At 33.2% G+C, this 24,737-nt stretch overlaps 3 protein-coding genes across 3 annotated transcripts; 2 read left to right on the top strand and 1 right to left on the bottom strand.

The window, feature by feature from the left end:
- The first annotated feature begins 1,770 nt into the window (after positions 1-1,770).
- On the top strand, positions 1,771-3,804 carry LOC102622477 (cytochrome P450 71B34). Its single transcript, XM_006483913.4, has 2 exons — positions 1,771-2,775; positions 2,921-3,804. The coding sequence occupies exons 1-2, from the start codon at positions 1,843-1,845 to the stop codon at positions 3,542-3,544; spliced, it is 1,557 nt and encodes a 518-aa protein (XP_006483976.1). The 5' UTR covers positions 1,771-1,842; the 3' UTR covers positions 3,545-3,804.
- Positions 3,805-12,175: 8,371 nt separating this feature from the next.
- LOC102622777 (cytochrome P450 71B35-like) lies at positions 12,176-15,088 on the top strand. Its single transcript, XM_006483914.4, has 2 exons — positions 12,176-13,279; positions 14,173-15,088. Exons 1-2 carry the CDS (start codon positions 12,374-12,376, stop codon positions 14,794-14,796), a joined length of 1,530 nt encoding a protein of 509 aa, XP_006483977.1. The 5' UTR covers positions 12,176-12,373; the 3' UTR covers positions 14,797-15,088.
- A 4,558-nt stretch (positions 15,089-19,646) lies between these two features.
- On the bottom strand, positions 19,647-23,609 carry LOC102623083 (uncharacterized protein At3g49055). Its single transcript, XM_006483915.4, has 5 exons — positions 21,524-23,609; positions 21,342-21,418; positions 21,082-21,193; positions 20,787-20,903; positions 19,647-20,255 (listed from the first exon to the last, which is right to left on the bottom strand). Exons 1-5 carry the CDS (start codon positions 22,901-22,903, stop codon positions 19,905-19,907), a joined length of 2,037 nt encoding a protein of 678 aa, XP_006483978.1. The 5' UTR covers positions 22,904-23,609; the 3' UTR covers positions 19,647-19,904.
- Between the last annotated feature and the right edge of the window lie 1,128 nt (positions 23,610-24,737).

The raw sequence follows: 24,737 nt of genomic DNA, 5'->3' as shown, positions 1-24,737 counted from the left end.
AAACTTCAAATATTTAAGTTATGGATTAATTGTGCATGGTCAATTATTATTATTATTATTATTTCATTCATTCATGATTATCCTTTGACATTAATGTTAGCGAGAACTATAAAATAACATTTTTATTCAAAATAAAAAATTATAAATTAAGTGTGAAGGGCTAATTGCCTAATTTAAACTTTTTATACTATATATAGAAACCCCGTCATTTTTTCAAACACGACAGGTGCCAAAGCCATGATACCATCTAGGCATCTACATCATCCATATTGGTCATCTTGAAAATTGGCTTCCTTGCTGCTTACGTCTCTAAAGCCACCAAATTTTTAATAATTTTGCAACCGATAAAATATGTTGAATCAACGACATTTATCTGCAATGATAAGAAATATCTCAAGATTCCAGTTCTATCACAAGTTGGCATAGCAGCCAATTTTAGTAGCTCCCCTTTTCGCAGTATGTTCAAGCATAAATATATATATTACATTTAACTATTTAAGAATTTTGTGTCGCTTCACCCTCTTGTCATCCTCCCATCCGTTGGAGCAATAACTAAAAGGAGATGCATTCTCTAGTGGTAGAGTTGCTAGGAATCGCACTGTTGATTAAGTTCTTGGTATGAAATTTATTTTTCTGGTTTTGGAGAGAACAAACTGAGAGGTGTTTTGGTAACTTTAAAGGTGTATGGAATAAATTAATTTAAAAAATGTACCAAATGTGTATGCAAGTAAAAGAATATTCAAAGTATGTCGTAAAGTATAAATAGGTTCAATCTTTTAAAAAATACAAATATTTGCACTCGAGAAAATATCTTGACATCCATACATCTTGGAAACAAACTAATATTGTTAAGCTCTCCCTAAGTTTCATTTAGTGTAACTTACAACCCACTAAAAATAAGCTAAAACAAGATCTTGACCTCACATATTAATTACTTATTTTTACAGATTTTTAATGGAATGTAAGTTATACTAACTATAACTTAGGCAAACCCATATTATTATTAGAAAGTAATGGTATTGGTATGGAATTCTATGAAATTTATCGATAGAGAAATAATGTTAACATGCTAAATGTTATCCCAAATGAAATCACGTTTATCAAATAGACAAGTAACTTGATCAGGTGGCTATTAGAAAAGTCAAGTAAAAGTAAAAAAGGTGATGATAGGAAAAAAAAAAAAATAGAAATGTGACAAAATTCATTCCTTTTCAAATTATTAATATCAGCCTATTTGCAATTGAGTATATGGGTTCGAGTCCCAAAAATGGTTAAAACTCAATTTTCCTCTCAATAAAATTAAGTAGGAATATAATTATCTTATCTTAATTTAGGATAGAATAAATATCTCTCCAATATTATGTGATGGTAGAAATTACTATAGTAGAATTATCAAGAAAAATTCCAATCGATTTGTAATTGCTAATATCAGTATAGTTCTAATTGTAATACATTAATTATAAAAAAAAAAAATCTTCTTTTTCAAATTTTGTCCAAAAATTTCTATAGAAAATAAAAGAAACGTATAAAAAATATGAAAGTTCAAGTAGACATCAATGGGTCCTAGCCCCTAGGTGCAGAGTTTCAATCAAGACTTTGTTGCTCGTTATCTTATCAGAATTTGAAAATAGAGACAAACTATATTATATCAGTGGATAGATTCTGGCCGCTGATGGCGGTAGCGGAATAATCGGTTTTTAATAGATCAAAAGGAGTAACTTAGCTAAATTACTTATTAGCTAAATGAATAGTTGAGAAATTTAGCTATATTTAGCTAATACCATTCCTTGCAGAAGAAGCTCATTGTTCTAAAAGTTACTTATTAGCTAAATAAATATTCGAATGGATCTCACGTTTTCTCCCCAAACAGTATTACCCATGTGGATGTGGCTCCCTCTTCTCCTCATCCCGCTGCTGCTCATCTTGAAAAAGCTGAAAGCACAAAACAAGCAGCAGCTTCCACCAAGCCCACCTAAGCTTCCAGTAATAGGCAATTTTCACCAACTTGGAGAGTTGCCTCACCAATCTTTGTGGCAACTCTCTAAAAAATACGGCCCCGTTATGCTCCTCAAACTTGGTCGTGTGCCTCTTGTCGTAATCTCCTCGGCTGAGGCAGCAAGGGATGTATTAAAAGTTCATGATCTCGATTGTTGCAGCAGACCACCATTAATAGGCAGTGGGAAGTTTACGTACAACTATTCGGATATAGCTTTTTCACCATATAGCGATTACTGGAGGGAGTTGCGGAAAATAAGTGTCCTCGAGGTATTCAGCTTGAGAAGAGTGCAGTCATTTGGATTCATCAGGGAAGAGGAAGTTGCCCTGCTTATGAATTCAATCTCTGAATCATCATCCTCTGCCTCCCCTGTTGATCTTTCTGAGAAGATGTTTGCTCTCACTGGAAGTATAGTTTTCAGGATGGCTTTTGGGAGGAGATTTCGAGGGAGCAATTTCGATAATCATAGTTTTCAAGAATTGGTCCATGCCGTTGAATCTCTGTTGGGGGGATTCGCAGCAGCTGAATGCTTCCCATATGTGGGTTGGATCATTGATAGGCTCAATGGTTACCATGCAAAGCTCGAGAGAGTTTTCCAAGAATTAGATACTTTATTCCAACAAATAATCGACGATCATCTCAAACCTGCTGAGACAACAAAACAAGAACATGTACAACAAGACATCATCGATGTGATGCTCAAAATTGAGAGAGATCAAGCTGAATCCCATGAAAGTGAAGCTTGGCTCACAAAAAATCATATTAAGGCAGTACTTCTGGTAAGCATGTAGCTGCCTTTTCACTTTAGCATCATCGTGCATTGCAATAGAATCTAAAATCAGAAATTGATTGTGAGACAAATTTATTTATGTCCATTCTCTTATATATTGTGCCTGCTATGCTATGCTGTGTGCGCTTTAACAGAATATATTTCTGGGAGGAGTAGACACCAGCGCAATTACGGTGATTTGGGCAATGGCAGAGCTCTGTAAGAATCCAAGATTGATGAAAAAAGCACAAGCTGAAATCAGAAATCATATCGGAAACAAAGGAAGAGTTACCGAAGCCGATATTGATCAACTTCAGTACCTGAAGATGGTGATCAAGGAAACTCTGAGACTGCACCCTCCTGCCCCACTATTAATTGCGAGAGATACCCTGTATCGTTTCAAAGTTAATGGTTATGACATTTATCCCAAAACGTTGATCCAAGTGAATGCCTGGGCAATTGGAAGAGATTCAAAGTACTGGGAGAGTCCTGAAGAATTCATCCCAGAAAGGTTTATTGATAAGCCGGTTGATGTTAAAGGACAAGATTTCGAATATTTACCATTTGGATCCGGCCGAAGAATTTGTCCTGGGATTAATTTGGGATTAATAATGTCGGAGCTTGCGCTTGCAAATCTCTTGTATTGTTTTGATTGGAAATTGCCGAATGGAAGGGAGGAGGATTGTGTTAACATGAACATGGAGGAGGCAACTGGTGTGTCTCTCACTCTCTCTAAAAAGACGCCTCTTATCCTTGTGCCAGTCAATTACCTCCAGTAGCATAGCCATCAGAAAAATGAAAGACAACAACAACATTGCTCTGTTGTAACTTCCTCAACTTCCTGTACAAGTTGTGGTTGATTGTAATGTAATCACTTGTAATCATGTATTTGAGGATAATGTATTATCATCACCTAAATTATGTATGGATTCGCCATAAAACTACTTGATAGATGGATGCCTCAAGTTTACTTGTAATCACGTATTTGAGGATGATGTATTATCATCACCTAAATTATGTATGGATTCGCCGTTATCTATATTTTGTTTAGATAGATGGATGCCTCAAGTTTAAATTTATTTTATTCCCCAAGTAAAACTACTTGAATATCACTTACTTAAGACCCTTGGAGGCCAAAGGTTACTTATCTCACAAAAATATATAGATTTATTTTGTTCTGGATCCAATCATCAAATAACTAATTATGAAACATAATTTCAGAACAAATCCTAAGCTAAGTGGTACTTTAATAATTAATCAACCATGATCCTAAACATTGTATTTATTTATCTTGAAAATCTGTCTTGCCATTCTCTCTATAATGCGCACATTCTATAATATCGAGTAAAGATATCATTTGTGTATTTGTGGGTATCACAATTTTCCACAAATAAACCGCAGGTGCAAAGAGTTGCCATGCAGCGGGTTGGGCTACGCTTTTTCCGGGTCCGGGCCGAGCAGCCTTTTTCTGAAACAAATTTTTTGAAAAGAGTAGAGATAATCCTCCCCCCCCCCCCCCCCCCCCCTTATTTAATGTAAAACTAACCCAATGATTAACCCATCCCATAGAAAAAGGTTAAAATGAGTATATTGTATCAATCCACCCCATAATTACCAGAAATACCCATGTTCATTAATATTCATAATATTTTTTCTCTCTTTTTTTATATTTTTGTTTGTTTTAATTTTAAAAAATAATTTTTTTTGAAAATATCAATCATCTAAACCTCCAGATTTTGTGTACACATATTTTTTTTCTCCCTATGTGTGAGAAAAGTGAATTTATTAAGAAGCACAAGTATATTCCTAAAATTTCATGAATTCAAAATAATTTGGCATCAATTAATCTTTTTGCAATCATCAATGTAACATCTCAAATATGTTAATTCCATTTAACAAAATAGAAATATTAGGAATCCATTCTCAAGTCTAGGCAAGAGAGATAAATCCACTGGCTTATTTGCCTGCATTACGTGTTCTTGTTCATTTTCATTAGCATCTAGTGGAACTGGTTCTAGAATATTCATAGAATTTGAAATTTTTTTTTTATACACTGTTATATTACAATTAGATTTCTACTAATAATTACAATCAGAAATCAGTCGGACTCGAATGTCAACTATCCCAATTAGATCATCAATGCTCGATATGTGGAAAATTTGCATGTAACTATTCTTGTCCTCCACATGTCGCACATAGAGCTTCTTCCTTGTCATTGTATCACCATCTGCTACTGGAATTTGCAGAATTTGAGATTAATTGTGCATGGTCAATTTTTATTATTATTTTTTCATTCATTCATGATTATCCTTTGAGATTAATGTTAGCGAGAACTATAAAATAACATTTTTATTCAATATCAAAAATTATAAATTAAGTGTGAAGGGCTAATTGCCTAATTTAAACTTTTTATACTATATATAGAAACCCCATCATTTTTTCAAACACGATATGTGCCAAAGCCATGATACCATCTAGGCATCTACATCATCCATATTGGTCATCTTGAAAATTGGCTTCCTTGCTGCTTACGTCTCTAAAGCCACCAAATTTTTAATAATTTTGCAACGGATAAAAGCTTATTTAGTCCCTTTATTTTAAGATTAGTATTCATTTAGTCCTTTTATTTTTTAAAATACCTCGAAACATCTCTGTCATTAAAATATTGATACCTCTATCGTTACTTTTTATTTTTTTGGCTTATTTTTACAATATTACCCTTTTATAATAATTTTTTTGTTTGGATATTAATAAAAATAAAATAATTAAATTATCAATTTAACCCTAAAAAATAAAAAAAAAATTATATTAATTTTTTTACAAGCACCATTTGCACACTTAATATACAATTTTTGACAATTAAAAATTAATAGAATTTTTAGGGTTAAATTAATAATTTAATTTTTTTTTATTAATGTCCAAACAAAAAAATTATTATAAAAGGGTAATATTGTAAAAGTAAGCCAAAAGAAATAAAAAGTAACGATAGGGGTATCAATACTTTAACGGTAGGAATGTTTCGAGGTATTTTTAAAAATACGGGGACTAAATTGACACTAATTTTAAAATACAATGACTAAATGAGCTTTTACCCTTTTGCAACCGATAAAATATGTTGAATCAACGACATTTATCTGCAATGATAAGAAATATCTCAAGATTCCAATTCTATCACAAGTTGGCACAGCAATAGAGTTCTAATTGCTAATATCAGTAGAGTTCTAATTGTAATACATTAATTATAAAAAAAAAATGTTCTTTTTCAAAAGCATACAAAAAAATTAAAGGGAGTAGCAAAAATGAAACAATTAAATTCAAGCCATAATAATCTGCAAAAGTTTCAATTAATTCGTAGTCAAACAATTATTGCATTTAATCAGAGTAGTTAACAAACAAGCTCCCCAAAGACTATCAACATATTTCTAGATCAAACTTAAGCAAAATCTCTATCTGTTCCTTTAATTTCTCTCTACCTATATAGATTTATCATCACATCACCCACTACATAATGATAGTTAATTAATATTCTCTCTTGCCCTGTAAACAAATCTGAGAGAAAATACAATTAATTTTCTCTCAAAAATATTTAAATGGCCATCGATTAATTCATCATCACCTAGAACAAACTGGCTCTTCCTTTATAGATTCCAACAACAGCTTTCTTGACCTACATGAAACTAATATATACTTGAACTTCGGCACCGGGAAGTACCCTTCATGAACACCCTCCAAGGAAAATGATGTTTGCATTAAGAGAATGAAGAGAAAGAAGCAGCTGGGTTAAGAGAACGAAGAGTAAAGAAGAAGTAGTTGGTTCGGTTTTTTTCACTTTATACACTGGCAAAAGAAAATGACGTTTGCGTTATTAAGGGTTCTGCAACAACAAAGAGAGAACGAAGAGGAAAGAAGAAGCAGTTGGTTCTGTTTTTTCAACTTATACAAGCCAAAATGACATAGTTTCACAGCAAATTAGAATGAAAAAAATAAAAATAAGTGTTGAAACGATGCCGTTTCAATCGCTTCAGGGTTTGACCCAGAGCAAACATCATTTTTCTTTAAAATAATGTTCTGAATTGCATTGTCTTCTTGGGAATCTTAGCGAGGGGTCCATGAACTCAAGGGCCTTTCGGCCATAGGATCGGAGGATGTATTCCCTTTGCATTTCTTCTTTCTCCATAATTTAAGAACATAAAAGCCCCTGAGTTCATATAGTATAATAAATTTAACTTCTAAATATAATAATTTATCTAATAATTATTTATTTATCTGTTTTAGTCATTTCATCTAAGGATCATTCAACTAACTTCCCTGTCTGTCTATAGTCATGCTTTTTATGCAATTATAAATTTTGTTATTTTTCAAAGTTTCAAAGGGTAACTAGTCTTTTAATGCATTCAATGATAAAATGGTTATTTTGCTTAGATTATCTAACAGATCCTAATTGTGTTAATGATAAGGTTGTTGATTAATACAACTTTGAAAACACAGGTGATGCATAAAACATGTCAACATTTTTTTGTGTGTGGTTAAATGTAGATAATGACAAAATAAAAGTGTTGCAAAGATAATTTTCTTAATATTAAAATTAGCTATTCAGAAATGAATTTAAATAATTTTCCTTTTTTAAAAAAAAATTAACAATAAAGCTATAAATATTTTTAAGTGTTTTAACTACAGCATTATCCTCTCCCCATCCATATGAGTAGGGTATGAACCCCATCCGTGAGTGAGTCGGAGATCAAGTTGTTGTTAAACTAAATAATAATAATAAAAAAATTGCATTAATTATTTTTCCTAATAATATGTCTCTATATGTTTGTATTATTGATATAAACAAAGGGTCTTACTGTGTTATGTTAGCTATAAATTAACATACAACAACCTAACAATAATTTCTTTGTGCCTCTGAATTATTATTAACTCAAACAATTTAAAGGTTGTGAGAAACTAATTTTAGGTCAGCTATTAGTTACAGTTAATGTAACTTAGCAGCTGACGTAAATAAATTATTGTTAACTGCAATAACATTTTCTATATGGAAACAATGTCAATTAGTCATGGAAACAAATAATATTTTTAAGTACAACGAAATTTTTGTGTCTATATAAAATATTATTAGAAGTTATAAAAACAAATTTGGGCAATTCCATGTATAAATTTGTTAATACAATTGTAAATGTTTGAAGGTTTTAACCTTACAATTTATGAGGAATAAATGTTTAAAATTTTTTTGAATTTGAAACCCATAATTTGCATGGATTGTTGTAAAATTACATGAATATAATTTAACATAAAAAATGGGTCTATCAAGCGATTACATAGAATTCTATTAGAAAATTGATTATTTTCTTTTAAAATCGGGGTTTCTGCTAAAGTCCGGACCGAGCTGGGCCCAGCTGGGCTAATCCAAACCTTTCACGGACGTAAGAAATGACGAGTGGATCTATATGAACCCCATTGTTTGTCTCATAAGCCCCGTATATTTATTATCAGTATGATAAAATCTTACTGTATAATTACTAAAATAAACAAAAAGAATTTAGAATTCTTTTGGTTGTCTTTAAGTTTCACCTAAACTGAAAATTTAACCTATCTCCAGTAAAAGAGGTTAGTTATTTTACTATGCCTGCAATTTTGCTTGCCATCAAACAATTTTTAAAAATCCTCCTGTGATGAAGTAATTTTCAGTTCTTCTCTCTTAAACTCTTCAAAATTTATCTTGAAAAGAAAATAAATAAATAAAAAGAGGAAGAAGGAAAGATCATGAAGTGATGATAAAATATTAAGATATTTTGAGATTAAGAATATAATCTAATATTGAAACATATTTTTAAAAAAATCGATATTTAAATAGAAAAAATTAATAGAGCACAGAAACAGAGATAATAGAGATCATCGTGTTAATTAAAAATTTTAATTATCAAGATCATCCTGTTTGAGTTAATAGTTAATTGTTTGTTTGGAATCAACTATGCGGAAGGGAGGAGCAAGGTAGAGAAGCAACAAGGAAGGGATAAATTTGGAATTACGTGGGTTTATTAAGAAGTGAATGATAATTTTAGAAAATATACGCAGTAAATAAAGTTAGGGTCTGATGAGATGTGAAAACGAGTTTTTTTTTTTAAATTACTAGAGACTATTGTTCAAACTATAACTCATGTTACATGAGATTATAACTGATATTTATAAATTAAATTATTAATGAGACCAACTTACATAAATGATTACAACAGACATTAACAAATCAGATTGTTACTGAGACCAACTTATATCAATCTAATTGATATTTACAAATCATACTATTACTGCTGGGATCAACTTACATCAATCTAATATTTATAAATCAAACTATTACGCTTAAAAAATGTCTATTCCACTCGCACTTATTAAGGAAGAGAACTATTTTTAATCAATTATATATTATAATTAAAAAAAGAATTACTCCTATATTATATTTGTGGGGGGTTCGAATTAGAGGGCAGCAGCGCTAACCACTTAACCAAAGGTGGAATGATGTGAAAACGAGTTTAAATTAAATAAATCAATGAATTTCCACGCTTGCGTAGCATAAATTTCATTTTAGGGCCGTGCTTAAGTTTGACTTAGTCGTCGCCTTGCATTTAAAGCGGGGCGGAGTTTTGTCAACAACTGGGGCCCATGCTTAAGTTGACGAGTCCAAGTTTACCATTAATGTCCAAAGTCAATATTCAACACTGAGCAACTAGACTTTTCGTTTCCCACTTCGGATCGTATTATGAATCACACAAATTTAATCAAACAGACGCCGCTACATCGTATCGTGAACATGCATTCCCTGGATAATTAATGATTTTGACATCATTTTTGACTGAAGATTTGGCCCTTTTTTTTTCAAACTTTGAAAAGTCTCGTCGTTGGAGCAATGTTTTTTGTTTTCATTTTTCTGCCCCCAAAATACTGAAGTCTCATCATGTGATCAGTTTTTCTGTTCTTTAGCTTTGAAACGTTTCAGCGGTGGACTAGCAATTTTTTTTTAATCATTTTCCAAACTTTGAGAGGTGTCCCATCATCATTGGATCAAAGTTTTTAAAATTTTTGAAAATGATATCCAAGCAGCGGTCCAATTTATATAAATTTTTTTCTTTATCAAAATTGCTACCATGCTTCTCCGATACATATGTAAAACTAGTAGTATAGCAGTCTCATCTGCTTCATAAAAAAAATCTTTATAAGCAGTGTACAGGGATGTAGCTACAAAATTGTTTCAATTGGAGCACGTTCAATGCATAATGCAGACCATATATGTAATTTAATTAATCATAAAAGTGTTTTGCACGGTTCAAATAATAATAGATAGTAAAAAATGATATTTAACAAGCAAAATTTCTCATCCTTATTTCAATTTTTTTAAAGAAAATATATAATACAAGTTCAAAATATTTCAAATAATAATAATATATGACAATACCACTATATTATATTATTATTTCTTGATAGATTTTTACTGATTACCGTTTTCGTACAAAGTTTTGTAGTTTAGAAACGATATATGATAGTTTCATTGTTAATACAATAAATATACAATATTTTTATGTATAAGTTAAGATGATTAGAAGAGAAAGGAAAAGATAACAAAGGGAAAAAAAAGAAAAAAACTTATTTTTCTATAGTTTCATATTTTTTTAATTATTACCTTATTTTGTTAAATTTTTTTTTTCTTTATTTAGGTGCGACCAATTCATGTTTATAGAATCGAAATAACTGATAAGTTTTAAAAAATTTATTCTTTTATGAAGGTTAAATTTGAAAATCTTGAAAATTATCTATTGCAATTTGATTAAAATAATGAATAGTTGTGTGAGCAATTTGATTAACGTCAAGCATCAAGCAGTGACTTTCACTTTACATCATACTTGAATATAGCTTTGTCTTCCATACTTAATTAAGCTTGGCATGGTTGTCATTTTCCTTGGCTGGCTTATTTTACTAAGTCATGCTTCTCTTCCGATGGATGCAAGCGGGGCTCACTTTGTCAAACCTAAGCTGATTTGTCGGTACAGAGCCACCGATATCACAATAGTTTCAAAGTGTTTTTTTTTTCTTTTTTTTTTTCAATTTTTTGACCATAAATAAAAAGAATGCAAACCTATTATACTACGGATGGTATATATGCATGAAAATAACATTGAACGACATAAATTGAAAACGTATTTATGTGCATTGTTTTAAACACGTTGGGTAGAGTGAAATGTGTCAAAATATGTAGATAAACCAAAATTAACCCTAATTCTAATTATTACGCAAGCAACATGCTAGTTATATATGTGTAGGTTTTGGAGGTATCATCGTATTAGTAGATTATATAAAAAAAGAGGAAAAAAAAAGGAGCTGCTAGCTTATAATTAACGTAAGATACAGTCCTCTATTGTGGGTTCGAATGAGATTCACAGATTAATTTGTGAGGGAATATACTAAGGGTGGGCACTATTCAGTTATGTTTGGTTCAGTCCTAGAACCGAACCAAACTGAAACCAAATGGTTCATGAATTTATGAACCAAATGTAAACCAAATTATAGAATCGAACTGAACCGAACTAAATTAATTTGGTTCAGGTCGGTTTGATTTTATCCTATATTCATTATTCAATAAAATAATAATAATATAATAATACACTATTAATACAACAATAATCTTGAATCTATAAATTAGCAAACAATAAACAACATAATAAAATCTAACAATAGTAAATTAACATAATAAATTCCAAAAATAATCTAGAAATCCATAAATAATTACCAATTTAATAAAATCTAACAATAATAAAGTTCAACAATAATCTATAAAATTGACTACACGTTAGAAAATAAACTTTAAATTTTCATTGCCAAAGTACTATCTCAATCACCAATTTTTCATCCTTTAACTTCCACATTCACAATAATTACATCATCTCTCAAAGTCAAACCGAGTCATTAGCAAAGTATTAACAATTAAATTAAGTGTATGCTATAACATATATAATATCATGTGTTAACTAAAAAATAAAAATAAAAAAGAATAAATTTTAAACTATTTTTTAATTTTAATTTTTTTATGAACCAAATAAAAAACTAAATAATTTAAAATTTCTGAACCATTTAATTTTTTACTCTGAACCAAATTACCATAATATGATTCGGTTCGATAAACCGAACCAAACGCCCACCCCTAGACTATACCTTCCATTAACTGATGGTAAAGAAATAACCAAAAAAAAAAAAAAAAAACAAGCGAGTCTCATAATATAAACACAACATGATTAGACATGTGGACTAGACATAAAAATTTTATACTGTGCACAAGTATCTTTATTATTTTTCTTCAAAAATTATATTTGCTCACGTGCTTTTCTTAAGTAGTCAATTCAATGCTACAAGTTGTACACAATAGTCAGAATTGAGAGAATTTTCGTCCACAAAAGTTTTGTGCGCTGTCGTTGTCATCATCATCTTCATCTACATGACGAGAACAGTTAGTTTTCAAACGCCGGGAACTCGCCTGCTGGCCAACTGGGTTATAAATATATGGAAAAGCTGGCTGGTTATGGAGCAACATAGAATACTAGATTACGCTTCTCTGCACAATAACCATGACCATGATCATGTGGCTCCCTCTTCTCCTGATTCCTCTACTACTTATCCTCAAAAACATGAAGAAAAGCCAAAAGCAGAAGCAGCAGCAGCAGCTTCCACCGGGGCCTCCTAAGCTCCCAATACTTGGCAATTTACTCCAACTTGGAGAACTGCCTCACCAATCTTTATGGAAACTGTCCAAAAAGTACGGCCCAGTTATGCACCTCAAACTTGGTTGTATACCCTATGTTGTAGTCTCCTCTGCAGAGACAGCAAGAGAGGTCTTGAAAGTTCATGATCTTGAGTGCTGCGGCAAAGCGCGATTAACCGGCGTCGGGAAGCTTTCGTATAACTATTTGGATGTTGCGTTTGCCCCATATGGTGATCACTGGAGACAGATGCGCAAGTTATGTGTTATGGAGCTTTTCAGCCACAAGAGGGTGCAGTCATTTCAGTTCATCAGGGAAGAAGAAGTTGCCTCACTTGTGAATTCCATCTCTCGAGCATCATCTTCTGCTAGTCCTGTTGATCTTTCTCAGAAGATATTTGCTCTGTCTGGGAGCATACTATTTAGAGTGGCTTTCGGAAAGAGATTTCAAGGGAGTCATTTTGATAACCATAAATTTCATGAATTGCTCGCGGCTGCTATGGCTGTGGGAGGAAGCTTCACATCAGAGGAATGTTTTCCGTATGTTGGTTGGATCATTGACAGGTTCTCTGGTTATCAAGCGAAGATCGAGAGCGTTTTCCAGGAAGTGGATTCTTTCTTGGGACAAGTAATCGAAGATCATCTTAAAGCTGAGGGGACAAAACAAGAGCATGAAGACATCGTCGATGTCATGCTGCGAATTAAGAGGGAACAAGCTCAATCTGCCCACGAAGAAGAACAACTTACAACAGATCATATAAAGGCTGTACTCGTGGTAAGCACGCACCTTCAATTTCCACAAAACATTCTTTCTAATTCTTCATGGGCATATATCTGCTCTCTCTAGCTGAATATTTTTTTGCCAAGCACCGCCATCACAGGTTTATTCTGGGCCACATAACTATATTATGGACAAGACTTTCCTATTAGCTTCAGGGTAATTTTTAAAAACCTGCCCTGAGGTTTGAGGCTGTTGCAAGTAGATGGTAAAAATTATTTTATTTGTAAAAGATCTTCTACCGTTAATTAAAATTTTTATTGATTAATTGTTGACTTTAAAAAGATAATATTATCCCCAATATTTACAATTCTAAATATTTATAATTTCATAAGTAATTAAAATAATTATTTTCACCATGATCAAGTTATTGATATTTCCTTAAAATCTTAAAAAAATAAAATTACAAATCTTAAAATAATTTTTTTTAAATTTGTAATAAAATTACAAATCTTAATTATTTGATATAAAAATATAATTTTTTAAAATTTGTAATAAAATTACAAATCTTAATTATTTGATATAAAAATATAATTTTTTTTAAGTTTGTAATTTTATTTTTTTTAAGATTTTAAGAAAATTTTAACTGACGTAAACTATTATTGGGGGTAAACTATTATTGGAGGTAATATTGTCTTTTTAAAGTCAACAGTTAGTCAATGAAAATTTTAACTAACGGTAAGGAATCTTTTACAAATAAAATGATTTTCACCATCTACTTACAACAGCCTCAAACCTCAGGGGAGATTTTTAAAAATTAGCCATTAGCTTCATCACTCAATCTGTAGAATACTAATTAAATAAAGCGTCTTCATCCCGGTTAAGTCTGCAAGTCATTATTAATTATAGACTGGATAATTAATTATGTTTATGTTTGTAAATAAAATCAGGATTTATTATTGGCTGGAGTGGACACCAGTGCAGTTACTGTGATCTGGGCAATGTCAGAACTGGCTAGGAATCCAAGAGTGATGAGTAAAGCACAAGATGAAGTCAGAAAATGCATTGGAAAGAATGGAAGCATTACAGAAGACGGTATGGAGCAACTTCAATACCTCAAGATGATAATCAAAGAAACTTTTAGATTGCACCCTCCTGGCCCGATGCTACTCCCAAGACAAACTATTTCGCACTGTAAAATAAACGGTTATGACGTTAACCCTGAAACATTGTTGCAAGTTAACGTTTGGGCAATTGGAAGAGATTCGAGGTATTGGAGCAAAGCTGAAGAATTCTTTCCAGAAAGATTCATTGATAACTCGGTTGATTTTAAAGGGCAAAACTTTGAATTATTGCCATTTGGAGGTGGTCGTAGAATTTGTCCTGGGATTCAAATGGGTATATCAACAGTGGAGCTTGCACTTGCAAATCTCTTGTATCATTTCAACTGGAAATTGCCCAACGGAATGGAAGGAGGAGATTTGAACATGGAGGAAGCCATTGGTCAGAGTCTTACGACCTCTAAAAAGACACCTCTCATGCTAGTTCCCATCAATTACAGCCATACGAAGTAGCGTGAGCAGAGGATGCCGCTAGAAAACACAAAATTAGGGGATATCAACGGGACATAATCCCTTTTCAAATTAAGCTCAAAATAAAACGACCGGCATCTTTTGCATTGTTTAAATAAAATTTACAGTTTTTTTGTACTTTTACAATTTTGTATTCCTGTATAAGTATTGCATTTTATCGATTTTATTTACAGTCAAAATAATAAGTGTAGCTATGTAAAGCTCATAATGAGGGCATGTCCTGTTTGGTATTAGAGTTAGATAATTATACATTTTTAAAGTTAAGTTGATTTAATCTTACGTCTATATATTAAAAAATTATAATATTTTTACTAATTTTTATAAAATTATTATTATTTATTAATTTTTATTTGATAATTACAGTTTTTTTACAACAGTTGACTTAAAAAATTACCACATAATGCCTACGGCTTATTATATTCTTAAGTCTTCAATTGGATTTTGATATTCTTTTTGTTAATTTAAATTAGGTCAATATATATTTTAATTTCATGATGCTTTTGAGATTTACAAATAAACAACCATTGTTCTTGTTATAAATAAAAAATAATAAGAAGAAGAAAAGAAGGAAATGGGGAAAGAAAACTTGGAATTAGTTTGTAAATTACGGGGAACTTTTGTTTATAATTTTTATTAGAAAAAAAATAAATTGGAAGATTTTGTTAGAAAATTTCTAATTTTAGCAGATTAGGTTAGATTTTATTAGAAAAATATAATTAAACGTCAATCCGAAATCTTCGAAATGTATAATTATATTTAAAATGCAGGGGCCTGAATAGGAAATTAATAATCGGACTTTAGTCTAGGTGAGGGGCCTTAGACACCTACAAGTTCATGACCTTGCGTGCTGCGGCAAAGCAAAATTAACTGGCGTCGGGAAGCTTTCCTACAACTGTTTGGATGTTGCGTTTGAGCCGTTTGGTGATCATTGGAGACAGATGCAGAAGTCGTGTTATCGAGCTATTCAGCATGAAAAGGGTGCAGTCATTTCAGTTCATAAGGGAAGAAGAAGTTGCGTCACTTGTGAATTCCATCTCTCAAGCGTCATCTTCTGCTAGTCCTGCTGATCTTTCTCAGAAGATATTTGCTCTATCCGGAAGCATACAATTTAGAGTGGCTTTCGGAAGGAGATTTCAGGGAGTCATTTTTGATAATCATAAATTTCATGAATAGATGGCAGAGCTATGTCTGCGGGAGGAGGCTTCATTGCCGAGGAATGTTTTAAGTGTGTTGGTTGGATCGTTGACGGATTCTGTGGTTATCATGCAAAGATTGCGAGCATTTTCCAGGAAGTGGATTCTCTCTTCGAACAGGCTAATCAAAGATCATCTTGTTAAAGCTGAGACGACGACGAAACAGAAGCATGAAGATATCATCAATGGTCATGCTGCGAATTTAGAGGGATCAAGCTAATTCTGCCCACGGAGCTCACCAAATAACAAAAGATCATATTAAGGCCGTATTCATGGCAAGCAGCTTCAATATCCAAAAATATATTCTAATTCTTCACAGGTATTTTGTTTCCCTTCATATGTTTTGCTGCACAGTAGTCATATACTTACAAAATTGGAAGGCAAAATTTGTATCCCAACTAATGTAGTGCCAATTAAAATTCACTACTTGAATGAAAAGTAATAAGACTCAATAATTACTTATCACATGACCTCATAAGAATGACACATTATCTATCGTATTACTTGAGATACAAACTTCATATCGTATCTCAACACTTAGGATGCAAAAACCCAAGCCAATCCCAAGTATCTCAAAGCCTGGATTCAACCTGAGCATGATTTTGAACATTATGACCGCGGTTTTATCTAGACTTTAAAAAAATCCAAATTTTATATTTTATGTTATTAAATATGTATACTTTTTTAATATATTTTATAATTTTATGGTTTTTAAATTTCATTTTTAATGAAATTGAGCTCGAAAATATAAATTATAAATCTTTAAAAATTTAAATATAAGTACTAGATGGACCAAATAAATATAATTATTCAAAATAATATATATTTTATATTACTTTTTCATAAAATCTGAGTTCCAACCTCATCCCGGCTATAGGTATTACCCACCCGCATTTCTCAAGTTTGGTCCAAGTTCGGGTTGGGAAGGTATTATTGACATCCCTATCAAGACTGGACTCAGGCTTTTCTTCGAAATATAATATGTAAGCATAATTAATACACTAACACATGTTACTCATACGTCTCCTTTGGGTAATTGAATAGTAAAGTACGAGTAACACGACACACGAGAAACAGTTTATTTTCGATTTCTACTCAGCATTTTTGCTAAAAGTTGAATCCTTCATCTTACAGTTTCTTCCCATCTAAGAAATTCTCGTTACTTCTTTTCTTAAGTTATATTTACTGTAAATTACAACCAGACTTTTCAACGTGAAAATGAGTAACAGAGCAGTGAGGCCCACCACAAGTAGGCCGGTGAGTGAATTTTATTTGATTGTTCGGAGACGCTCACTACAATTTGACAAGTAGTACCAGTACTTTGGGCACATACTATGAACAAAACCTTCTTATTACCATCATCACTCAAGCTATAGAATAATGCATCCGCGTCCTAGTTTGCTATTCCTTGTTAAACTACATCTCTCAGTCTTCCCTGTCATGTTTGTTAATCAGGATATATTATTGGCCGGGCTAGACACCAGTGCAATTACTGTGATCTAGGCAATTGCAGAGCTGGCTAGGAATCCAAGAGCGATGAATAAAGCACAAGATGAAGTCAGAAGATACATTGGAAAGAATGGATGAGTTACAGAAAAAGATATTGATCAACTTCAATATCTCAAGATGACAATCAAAGAAAACCTGCTGCACCTTGCTTCTTCCAATAGAAACTATGTCACTTTAAAGTTAATGGTTATGACATTTATCCTATAACAACAATCCAAGTGAACTGCTTGGCTTAGAAGATGTCCTGGGATCTGTATGGTAGAAGGGATAGTTGAGCTTGCACTTGCAAATCTCTTGTATTATTTCAATTGGAAATTGCCCAACAGAAGGGAGGAGGAAGATTTGAACAAGGGGACGCAGCTGAACAGAGTCTTAAAATCTCTAAAAAGACACGTCTCATCCCTGTGCCCATCCATTACCTCCACCAGCCATCAGAAACAGCATGAACAGAGCATTGCTAGATGTCTACATGATGCTTATTAATGCATATGCCATATAGGACGAAATTAATAAGCGTCTGAAATAAATTGTTTAGAGATGAAAATCCCTCCTTACACCAAGGGTTAGGGAGTACTTACTATAATTTGTGATTGTGTTAAGGTTGGGCTGGAATGGGGCCTAGATATAATAAAAATAAAAGCAATATATGACCTGCAATGCCTAACTAGCTTCATAAATTAGGGTTTTGACAAGTAAAGTGACTTCTACAAAGCATCTGCCGAGAAGATGAGTTAGCCATCAAAAATCTTAGTGCCATCATCAAAAAATTCAGAAAAAAATATTGTACTGTTATCCATCGGCTTAAAATTCTATTGATTTTTCATGAGAAGTAAGAAATTTTGAAACAAATATACATGCAGTTAATTCCTGTGTTACCATCCCTTTTTTAAGTCTTTTGAGACAGCTACGTTACTGTACTTTACATGCCTGGACAATGGCCTACAGAGGAAGTAGAGACATACCATACACGTGAAGAGCTTGCATGCATAGAATCAAGCAGCGATTGCAAGACATAAGACTCCTTCACATCCTCAGCATTTGGAAACAGAAACACAGACAACTTCTATGCAAAGAAATATAAGAAATCAGAAATTTAATGCATGTGGAAACAGACACACAGACGACTTATATGCAAAGAAATATAAGAATCTAATTTTGACAGCATAATATTTTGCCTACATACCAATTATATAGTAGAGTAAAAGAATAATATTGTGCATACATGTAGACTAAGGAATCTGGCCCACTTCAATCCAAAAGTCATGCATACAAGGTGAATTACAGAGGATCTTCATATCATACAGATGAGGCTTCCTCTTTTGCTTGTCTCTATTGTTTCATGATCAAGATGACATGTTAAGAGTGCCATCTTAGAATTTGAGATGATAGGGAATTTTTCTTTTGCTTAGTAAAATTCACAATACAGTCAATTTAATAGTCATGATCATTATATATACATGTATAAATAATAAAGAAACAGTCAAAATCATACCAATGCACGTCGTCCAGATCCTTCAACAGAAAAGCTCTGGATTTCCGGACAAATATACTAACTGCTCACCTGTACCTAAAATTACGAAGGGAAAACTAGCGTGATAGAGGTCATAAGCACTACACAGGCTTGAGAATTCAAAATGAATAACAATTGAAAGTCTGATCAGAGAATCCAGAATTTTGATCTTTTGACTCAAAATTACAATATGGACAACACCCACAGTAAGAAGCAGAGACACTGTACAAATACTTTTGCAAAATAAAAAAATAAACAGACCCAGGATACCTTGAAGAATTTCTAAAGATCAATATTATATTTGAAGATTCATACTTCATCTTCTTCTTTCCAACAAAACATTCCGGTTACCCTTCAACACATAACAATAAGCAGTGCATGCCTGACTCATTTTTCTCTTCCTCCCTTTGGCCAATGCAGAAGTCTGTGGCTCAAAACTAAACAAAAACTACATGAGTTAAACCTCCAAAACATGGACTGCTCACCTTCTCACATGATTACAGATGGTCAACTAGCTAGAAAGTTTTCCAATTTCCAATATGAATTTTCAAGAGAGAAAATGCGAACCCTGAAAACAACAGAAACTACGAAGAAAAAAGGCCAAGTGAAAAGCTGAGGTATTCAACCAGAAACCATATCATTCTTTTATTGCAAACGTCATGGATGGGTAAGAGATTCTTAATCAATCATAAACAAGCAAAAAAATGAAAAGTACAATTCTACAGGAAGCTGCAATGAGAAATAGGAGTTGCTCAAAGGAGTTTTGGAAGCCTTGAAGAATGAAGGTGCAATAAGCTACCATTTCTTTGATTTTTGTAACATTGACAGTTTCAATAAATACAGTAAGGGAAAAAAAATGTAAAAACGAAAAACTATATTCAGATAAGGGGTTCAGAAAGCTCCATTTCATTCGAACTCTGTTGTTGCACATCAGACCTGCGGACTCCTACAAAGTCCAGTCCAAGCCACTGCCATGGCCAGCATACATATCTGGGCCTGTTCCGGCCTCTTGAATCTTCCCTTGATTCAAACTCTTCAAGCTGATGGCTGAGCTCCTCTACTCTATCCCTCAGCCTAGATGCCCTCGTGTCTGCCAATCTCAATGATTTCTCAGCTGCATCTCTTGCTGCCATGGCAGCAGCAGCTGTCTCTTCTTTGAATCTCAGCTTTTTCTCAGATTCCGACAAAGCCTGTTTTGCCTCTTCAAGTTCTTGCTTAAGTGATGACAACTGCAGTTATACATAGAAACCATAATGATTGGACACAACCATAACTTGTATCAAAATGATCTGAAAGTAGCATCAGAATATAATCAAGCTCCAAATGATCTTCAAATACAAGTGAGCCTGACTTTGACCTACATATGTTTAGGTAATTGACATGGTAAAATAGTTCTCAAGCATTGTTTAAAATTTTCTTCTCTATATTCTAGAATAACACCATAATTTTGCCTCTCTGTTTGCAATGCTTCCACAAAATATCTGTTTTATGCCATTTATTTTAGAATAATACAATATCATTCTCTTTTTCCTTTGAAGCATATTACCATTTCCCATTTGATTTACATTTTTAATTATAAACCGGCCAAAAGCAAGACAATGGCAATATTGCCATAAAAAAAAAGATAATTATTCCCCAAAGTTGCATCCAATAAACATCGGGATACTATAATAAATAGTATTTACAAAGTTACAGTACGAGGAAAGTTACAAAATATCAAGAAAATACTGTTCACGACGTAGGCAACTCAGAAAGCAAACCTGTGCCACAAACTCTTGTTCAACAGCTCTGCCAGCAGCAGCCTCCTGCTCTGCTGCTGCTTTCCACCTAGAAATTTCTTCTTCAGCAGCAGCAATGTCTAGCATTAGCCCTTCCACCTTCAATTCAGATATACCAAGTCTTAACTTAAAATCAACAATATGCATAGGCACTGACAGTTCGCTATATAGATTTCTAATCATCTACTATAGTTTACCAAATAATCAATGAGTACCAACAAGAAAATAAGGAATATTAAAATCATTGAATGTACTGCCAATTGAACATATAACTTACACTTTCATTTGCTATTCTCTCCTTCTCCTCAAGTTCCTCTATTCTTTTCATTCTATGGCTGAGTTCCTTGGCTTGAGCCTCTAAATGCTCTTTAAGTAAACTCGACTCTGCCCTTAATACATTAAAGTAATAAGGCAAAGAGAACAATGTTTGTTCAGTAAATGTAGAATCCACATCTATGTAATTTCAAATACTAAATGAAGAAACATCATCTCCTAGTCCCATTTGCAATGTTACAATTTGAAAACGATAGGAAGTACCTTAATTCTTCCACAGAATGCCGGAGCTCAACAATCTCTAGCTGAGATGCCTTAACGATATTCTCCAAAGCCCCCGCCTGAGCCAATACATTTAGTAAAAACAAGTAAGAAATTGGAAAATGAATCCAGACAAAAAACGCACACTTTAATAAATCAACTCGAACAAAAAAAAAACAACTAACCAAATTATATATTTCATCCTCCTCTGTCTCCATAGCATTGGCCTTATCATCAGAAACAGGAACCTTTCCATCGGAAAGAAGCTTACTAAATTTGAAATCTATCCCAGCCTCTCTCAAACCATTCTCTGCAACCTTAAACAGCTCATTTGTTTTGGAAGATGGATCCACTGACATCCTCTTTGATAACGCACTCCTAAGTAATGAAACAATATGTTCTTTCTCCTTAACCAATTGACCCACCGCTTCATTCAAACTCTTAACTTCACGACTCTTCTTCTGCACCAAATCTCTTGTCTTCTCAACCACAATTCTCGTCAACTGATAGATAGACTCCATGCCAGCTAACGAAGCACGAATATTCTCCTCCATGTCAGTTTCTTGAGGAAGGAACAAACACTCAGACAACCCTGACTGATCCAAATTACCATCATCAACGATTTTAATAATGTCATAAACTTGATCATGAATTTTTGACACATAATTCAACTGATCAACCAACAACGGCCACTGTGATTCAAAGTTCTTCAACTTATCCTCATACTCATTCACTAATTGCCTCAGCTCCAAACCTTGACTTTCAATTTCAGCAACTTTCTCATCTTTTTCAATTAGACTTTTCTCCAAGTTCTCAATAAAACTGCTTTTCTTTGCAACCTCTTCTCTTAGTCCACTAATGGTGGCTTCAAGCTCTGACACCTCAATGGCAATCTCAAAATTCCTTTGCTCCATCTGCTCCCTCACATCATTCCTAGACTTGGCTGTGGCATCGATTTGTCCAACAAGCTCTTCGACAATCTCATTCGTTCTCTTTATCACTCCATAAACAACAGCCGGCAATCCAGTGTATTTCTGCGACCTAGGCAATCCACCGGCAGAGAAATTCTTGAAATTACTAACTTTACCGGAGATCTTCTCAATTCCGGTCACAAGCATGTGAGCCGAATTCTCGATTTCTGATCTCAATCCATCTTTCGCTTTCGTTACTTCATCCAACTGAGATCTCAATCCGTCTATCGCTTTCGTTACTTCATCTAACTGCTTAACAACCTCGTCTTTGGCTTTGTTAACTTCGGCTATTTCTGTTGACAACTTGTCATTGGACCTGAGAATCTCTTCTTTCTCACGCAGCGCTTCGTCTCTCTGCCTCGTGCTCTCATCTCGCCGCTTGATTGACTCGTGCGCGAGAGCTTTCAATCGGTTGAATTTCTCGCTCAACTCAGTCGCCGAGTTCTCCGCCGCTTCCCGAGCTTGCCTCTCACGATTTAACTCCGCGAGAACTTCGCGAAATCTCTCGACAGAAAAATCTTCATTGGACGAAGTTTGCACGTCGATCTCGCCTTCCACGTCACTCAGCACCGCATCGCCGTCCTCACTGGCCATTACGTGTTAAAACGACCGAATTTACCGTAAACTTTAATTTGACCGATCATTCAAATAAATTTTACTGCCGCACAACAGAGTTCGCTAATCCGATCAAGAATCAATATTACGTGCTATGTACGGGACACTAATCCGCTCCGAGAATTTATCGGTGTAATTAGGATTGCTCCAAGGAATTGATTTTGGGAAGCCGATAATTGTAATTTAATTCCCAAGGAGATCGTACCTCACGATGACGGAGCGACCAAGCGATAAACAACAAACAACGAAAGCTACCAACCAGTCTCTCTCTCGGTGTCTCTCTGCTCGTAAATTAAAAATTTTAAAATAAATAGTAGTAAAAAAATTGTAGGTGTTTGAAATTACGGAAAATATGAGATTGAGGTTTGGTACGGCGAAGGAGGTTACACAAGAGTCCTTGGTATTTGCCACGTGGACGTGTAGTCGTTAAGTAATCTTAATCGACGTCTAGATGGAAGCTTTGCCTTGTGGGGTTTGTAATGGTAATAAAAGAGGTCCCGGGTATGGACACAGTGACCGACTGACTGACTGCGGATCCAGTCGGAGTCACGGCGGCGCATGATTTGTTTTCACCGTTGCATATAATGATGAAATGATAAGATTCAATTCCATTAAATATCAGATCAAAGTTTTTGTGTGTGTTTTCATCTTTAATTTTAAATTGAAGTTGGGGTAGGGACTAGGGCGTGGAGAGAGTCAATTTTTTTTCCATTCGAGTAGAAAAACTGCCGCGGCATATCTTTAACGGGCAACCTCTATTTGTACAATAGGATTTGATTGTGTCGTCTCCTGCAATATGTCTCTCGAACGCCATTCTTTTCCGCTGAAAGTGACTGCTTCCTAGAAAAAAATCCAAATTTTGAGTTTGAAAATTTGCATAACAATATTATTACACTACACACCATAACATATTTTAATAAAGCGCATAAATCCTCCTTAAATAAATACTCTTGAAAGTTTTTTGATTTATAGATGCATATAAATCCTCAAAACTTGAAAATTCTATAAAAAAAAAAGAAAAAATTCAATTAAAATTTAAAATATAAATTATGAAATAGTGATTATTAAAAGATAATTTATTTAAATGTTTAATTAAATTTTTATTAAAATAATTAACTTATTTTTAATTATTTAAAAAAATTAATTAAAGAGGGGTTTTTAAAACAACTTAGTGGGGTGTTAAAAGGCCTACTCTTTTCTTTCTTTTGGAGCCAATCTTCTTCGTCATACATTTGGACTTTGGAGTGTCCACAACTAATCAGGCCGGTTAAGCAAGGCCCAATGACAAATCCCTAAGTTGAACGCATGTGGTTCAAAACAAATACTAAAAATCTTATTTAAAAAAATGCATACTAATTATATATTAATTAACGAAATTTTCCTTGGTTATTACAAGCAACTAATCTTATTTTATTAGCACATCAATCTTAATTGTTATTTCTTCAAAAGCGATTATAATTTATATTTTCTGCAAAACTCTAGTTAATTTAGAAAATAAAATAGCGCTAGGACTCGGCTCCCCTATACATTAGGGTTTATTTATCTCTTTATATTGGGGTAAAATCGATCTCTTTTCAATATTAATAGTGAGGGTTGACCTTCGAACTGTACTATAATAAGATTAATCAATAGAATTTCGACTGATTTTTTATTATAAATATTAATAGAGCTCTAATTATAATATATTAGTGTATCTAAAAAGAATTTTGGAATTCGAACATGCTCGCTCATTGCTCACTGTGCTAAATTGAGAATTTGGCAGTTTTATTATTACAGCCACCGAAAAGCAATTGACTGAGAATATTTGACAAAA

The sequence above is a fragment of the Citrus sinensis genome, chromosome 4 (genome assembly GCF_022201045.2).
Source record: "Citrus sinensis cultivar Valencia sweet orange chromosome 4, DVS_A1.0, whole genome shotgun sequence".
Classification (NCBI taxonomy): Eukaryota; Viridiplantae; Streptophyta; class Magnoliopsida; order Sapindales; family Rutaceae; genus Citrus; species Citrus sinensis.
The sequence above is the reverse complement of the archived record's forward strand: the minus strand, read 5'-3'. Positions and strand labels throughout refer to the sequence as shown.

Coding starts and splice junctions, on each gene's coding strand:
- LOC102622477 (XM_006483913.4), top strand. CDS start 1,843: ATGGATCTCACGTTTTCTCCCCAAACAGTATTACCCATGTGGATGTGG. Junction 2,776..2,920: donor ATATTAAGGCAGTACTTCTG/GTAAGCATGTAG, acceptor GCGCTTTAACAG/AATATATTTCTGGGAGGAGT.
- LOC102622777 (XM_006483914.4), top strand. CDS start 12,374: ATGACCATGATCATGTGGCTCCCTCTTCTCCTGATTCCTCTACTACTT. Junction 13,280..14,172: donor ATATAAAGGCTGTACTCGTG/GTAAGCACGCAC, acceptor AAATAAAATCAG/GATTTATTATTGGCTGGAGT.
- LOC102623083 (XM_006483915.4), bottom strand. CDS start 22,903: ATGGCCAGTGAGGACGGCGATGCGGTGCTGAGTGACGTGGAAGGCGAG. Junction 20,904..21,081: donor AGAGAATAGCAAATGAAAGT/GTAAGTTATATG, acceptor TCTGAATTGAAG/GTGGAAGGGCTAATGCTAGA. Junction 20,256..20,786: donor AACAAGAGTTTGTGGCACAG/GTTTGCTTTCTG, acceptor GTATAACTGCAG/TTGTCATCACTTAAGCAAGA.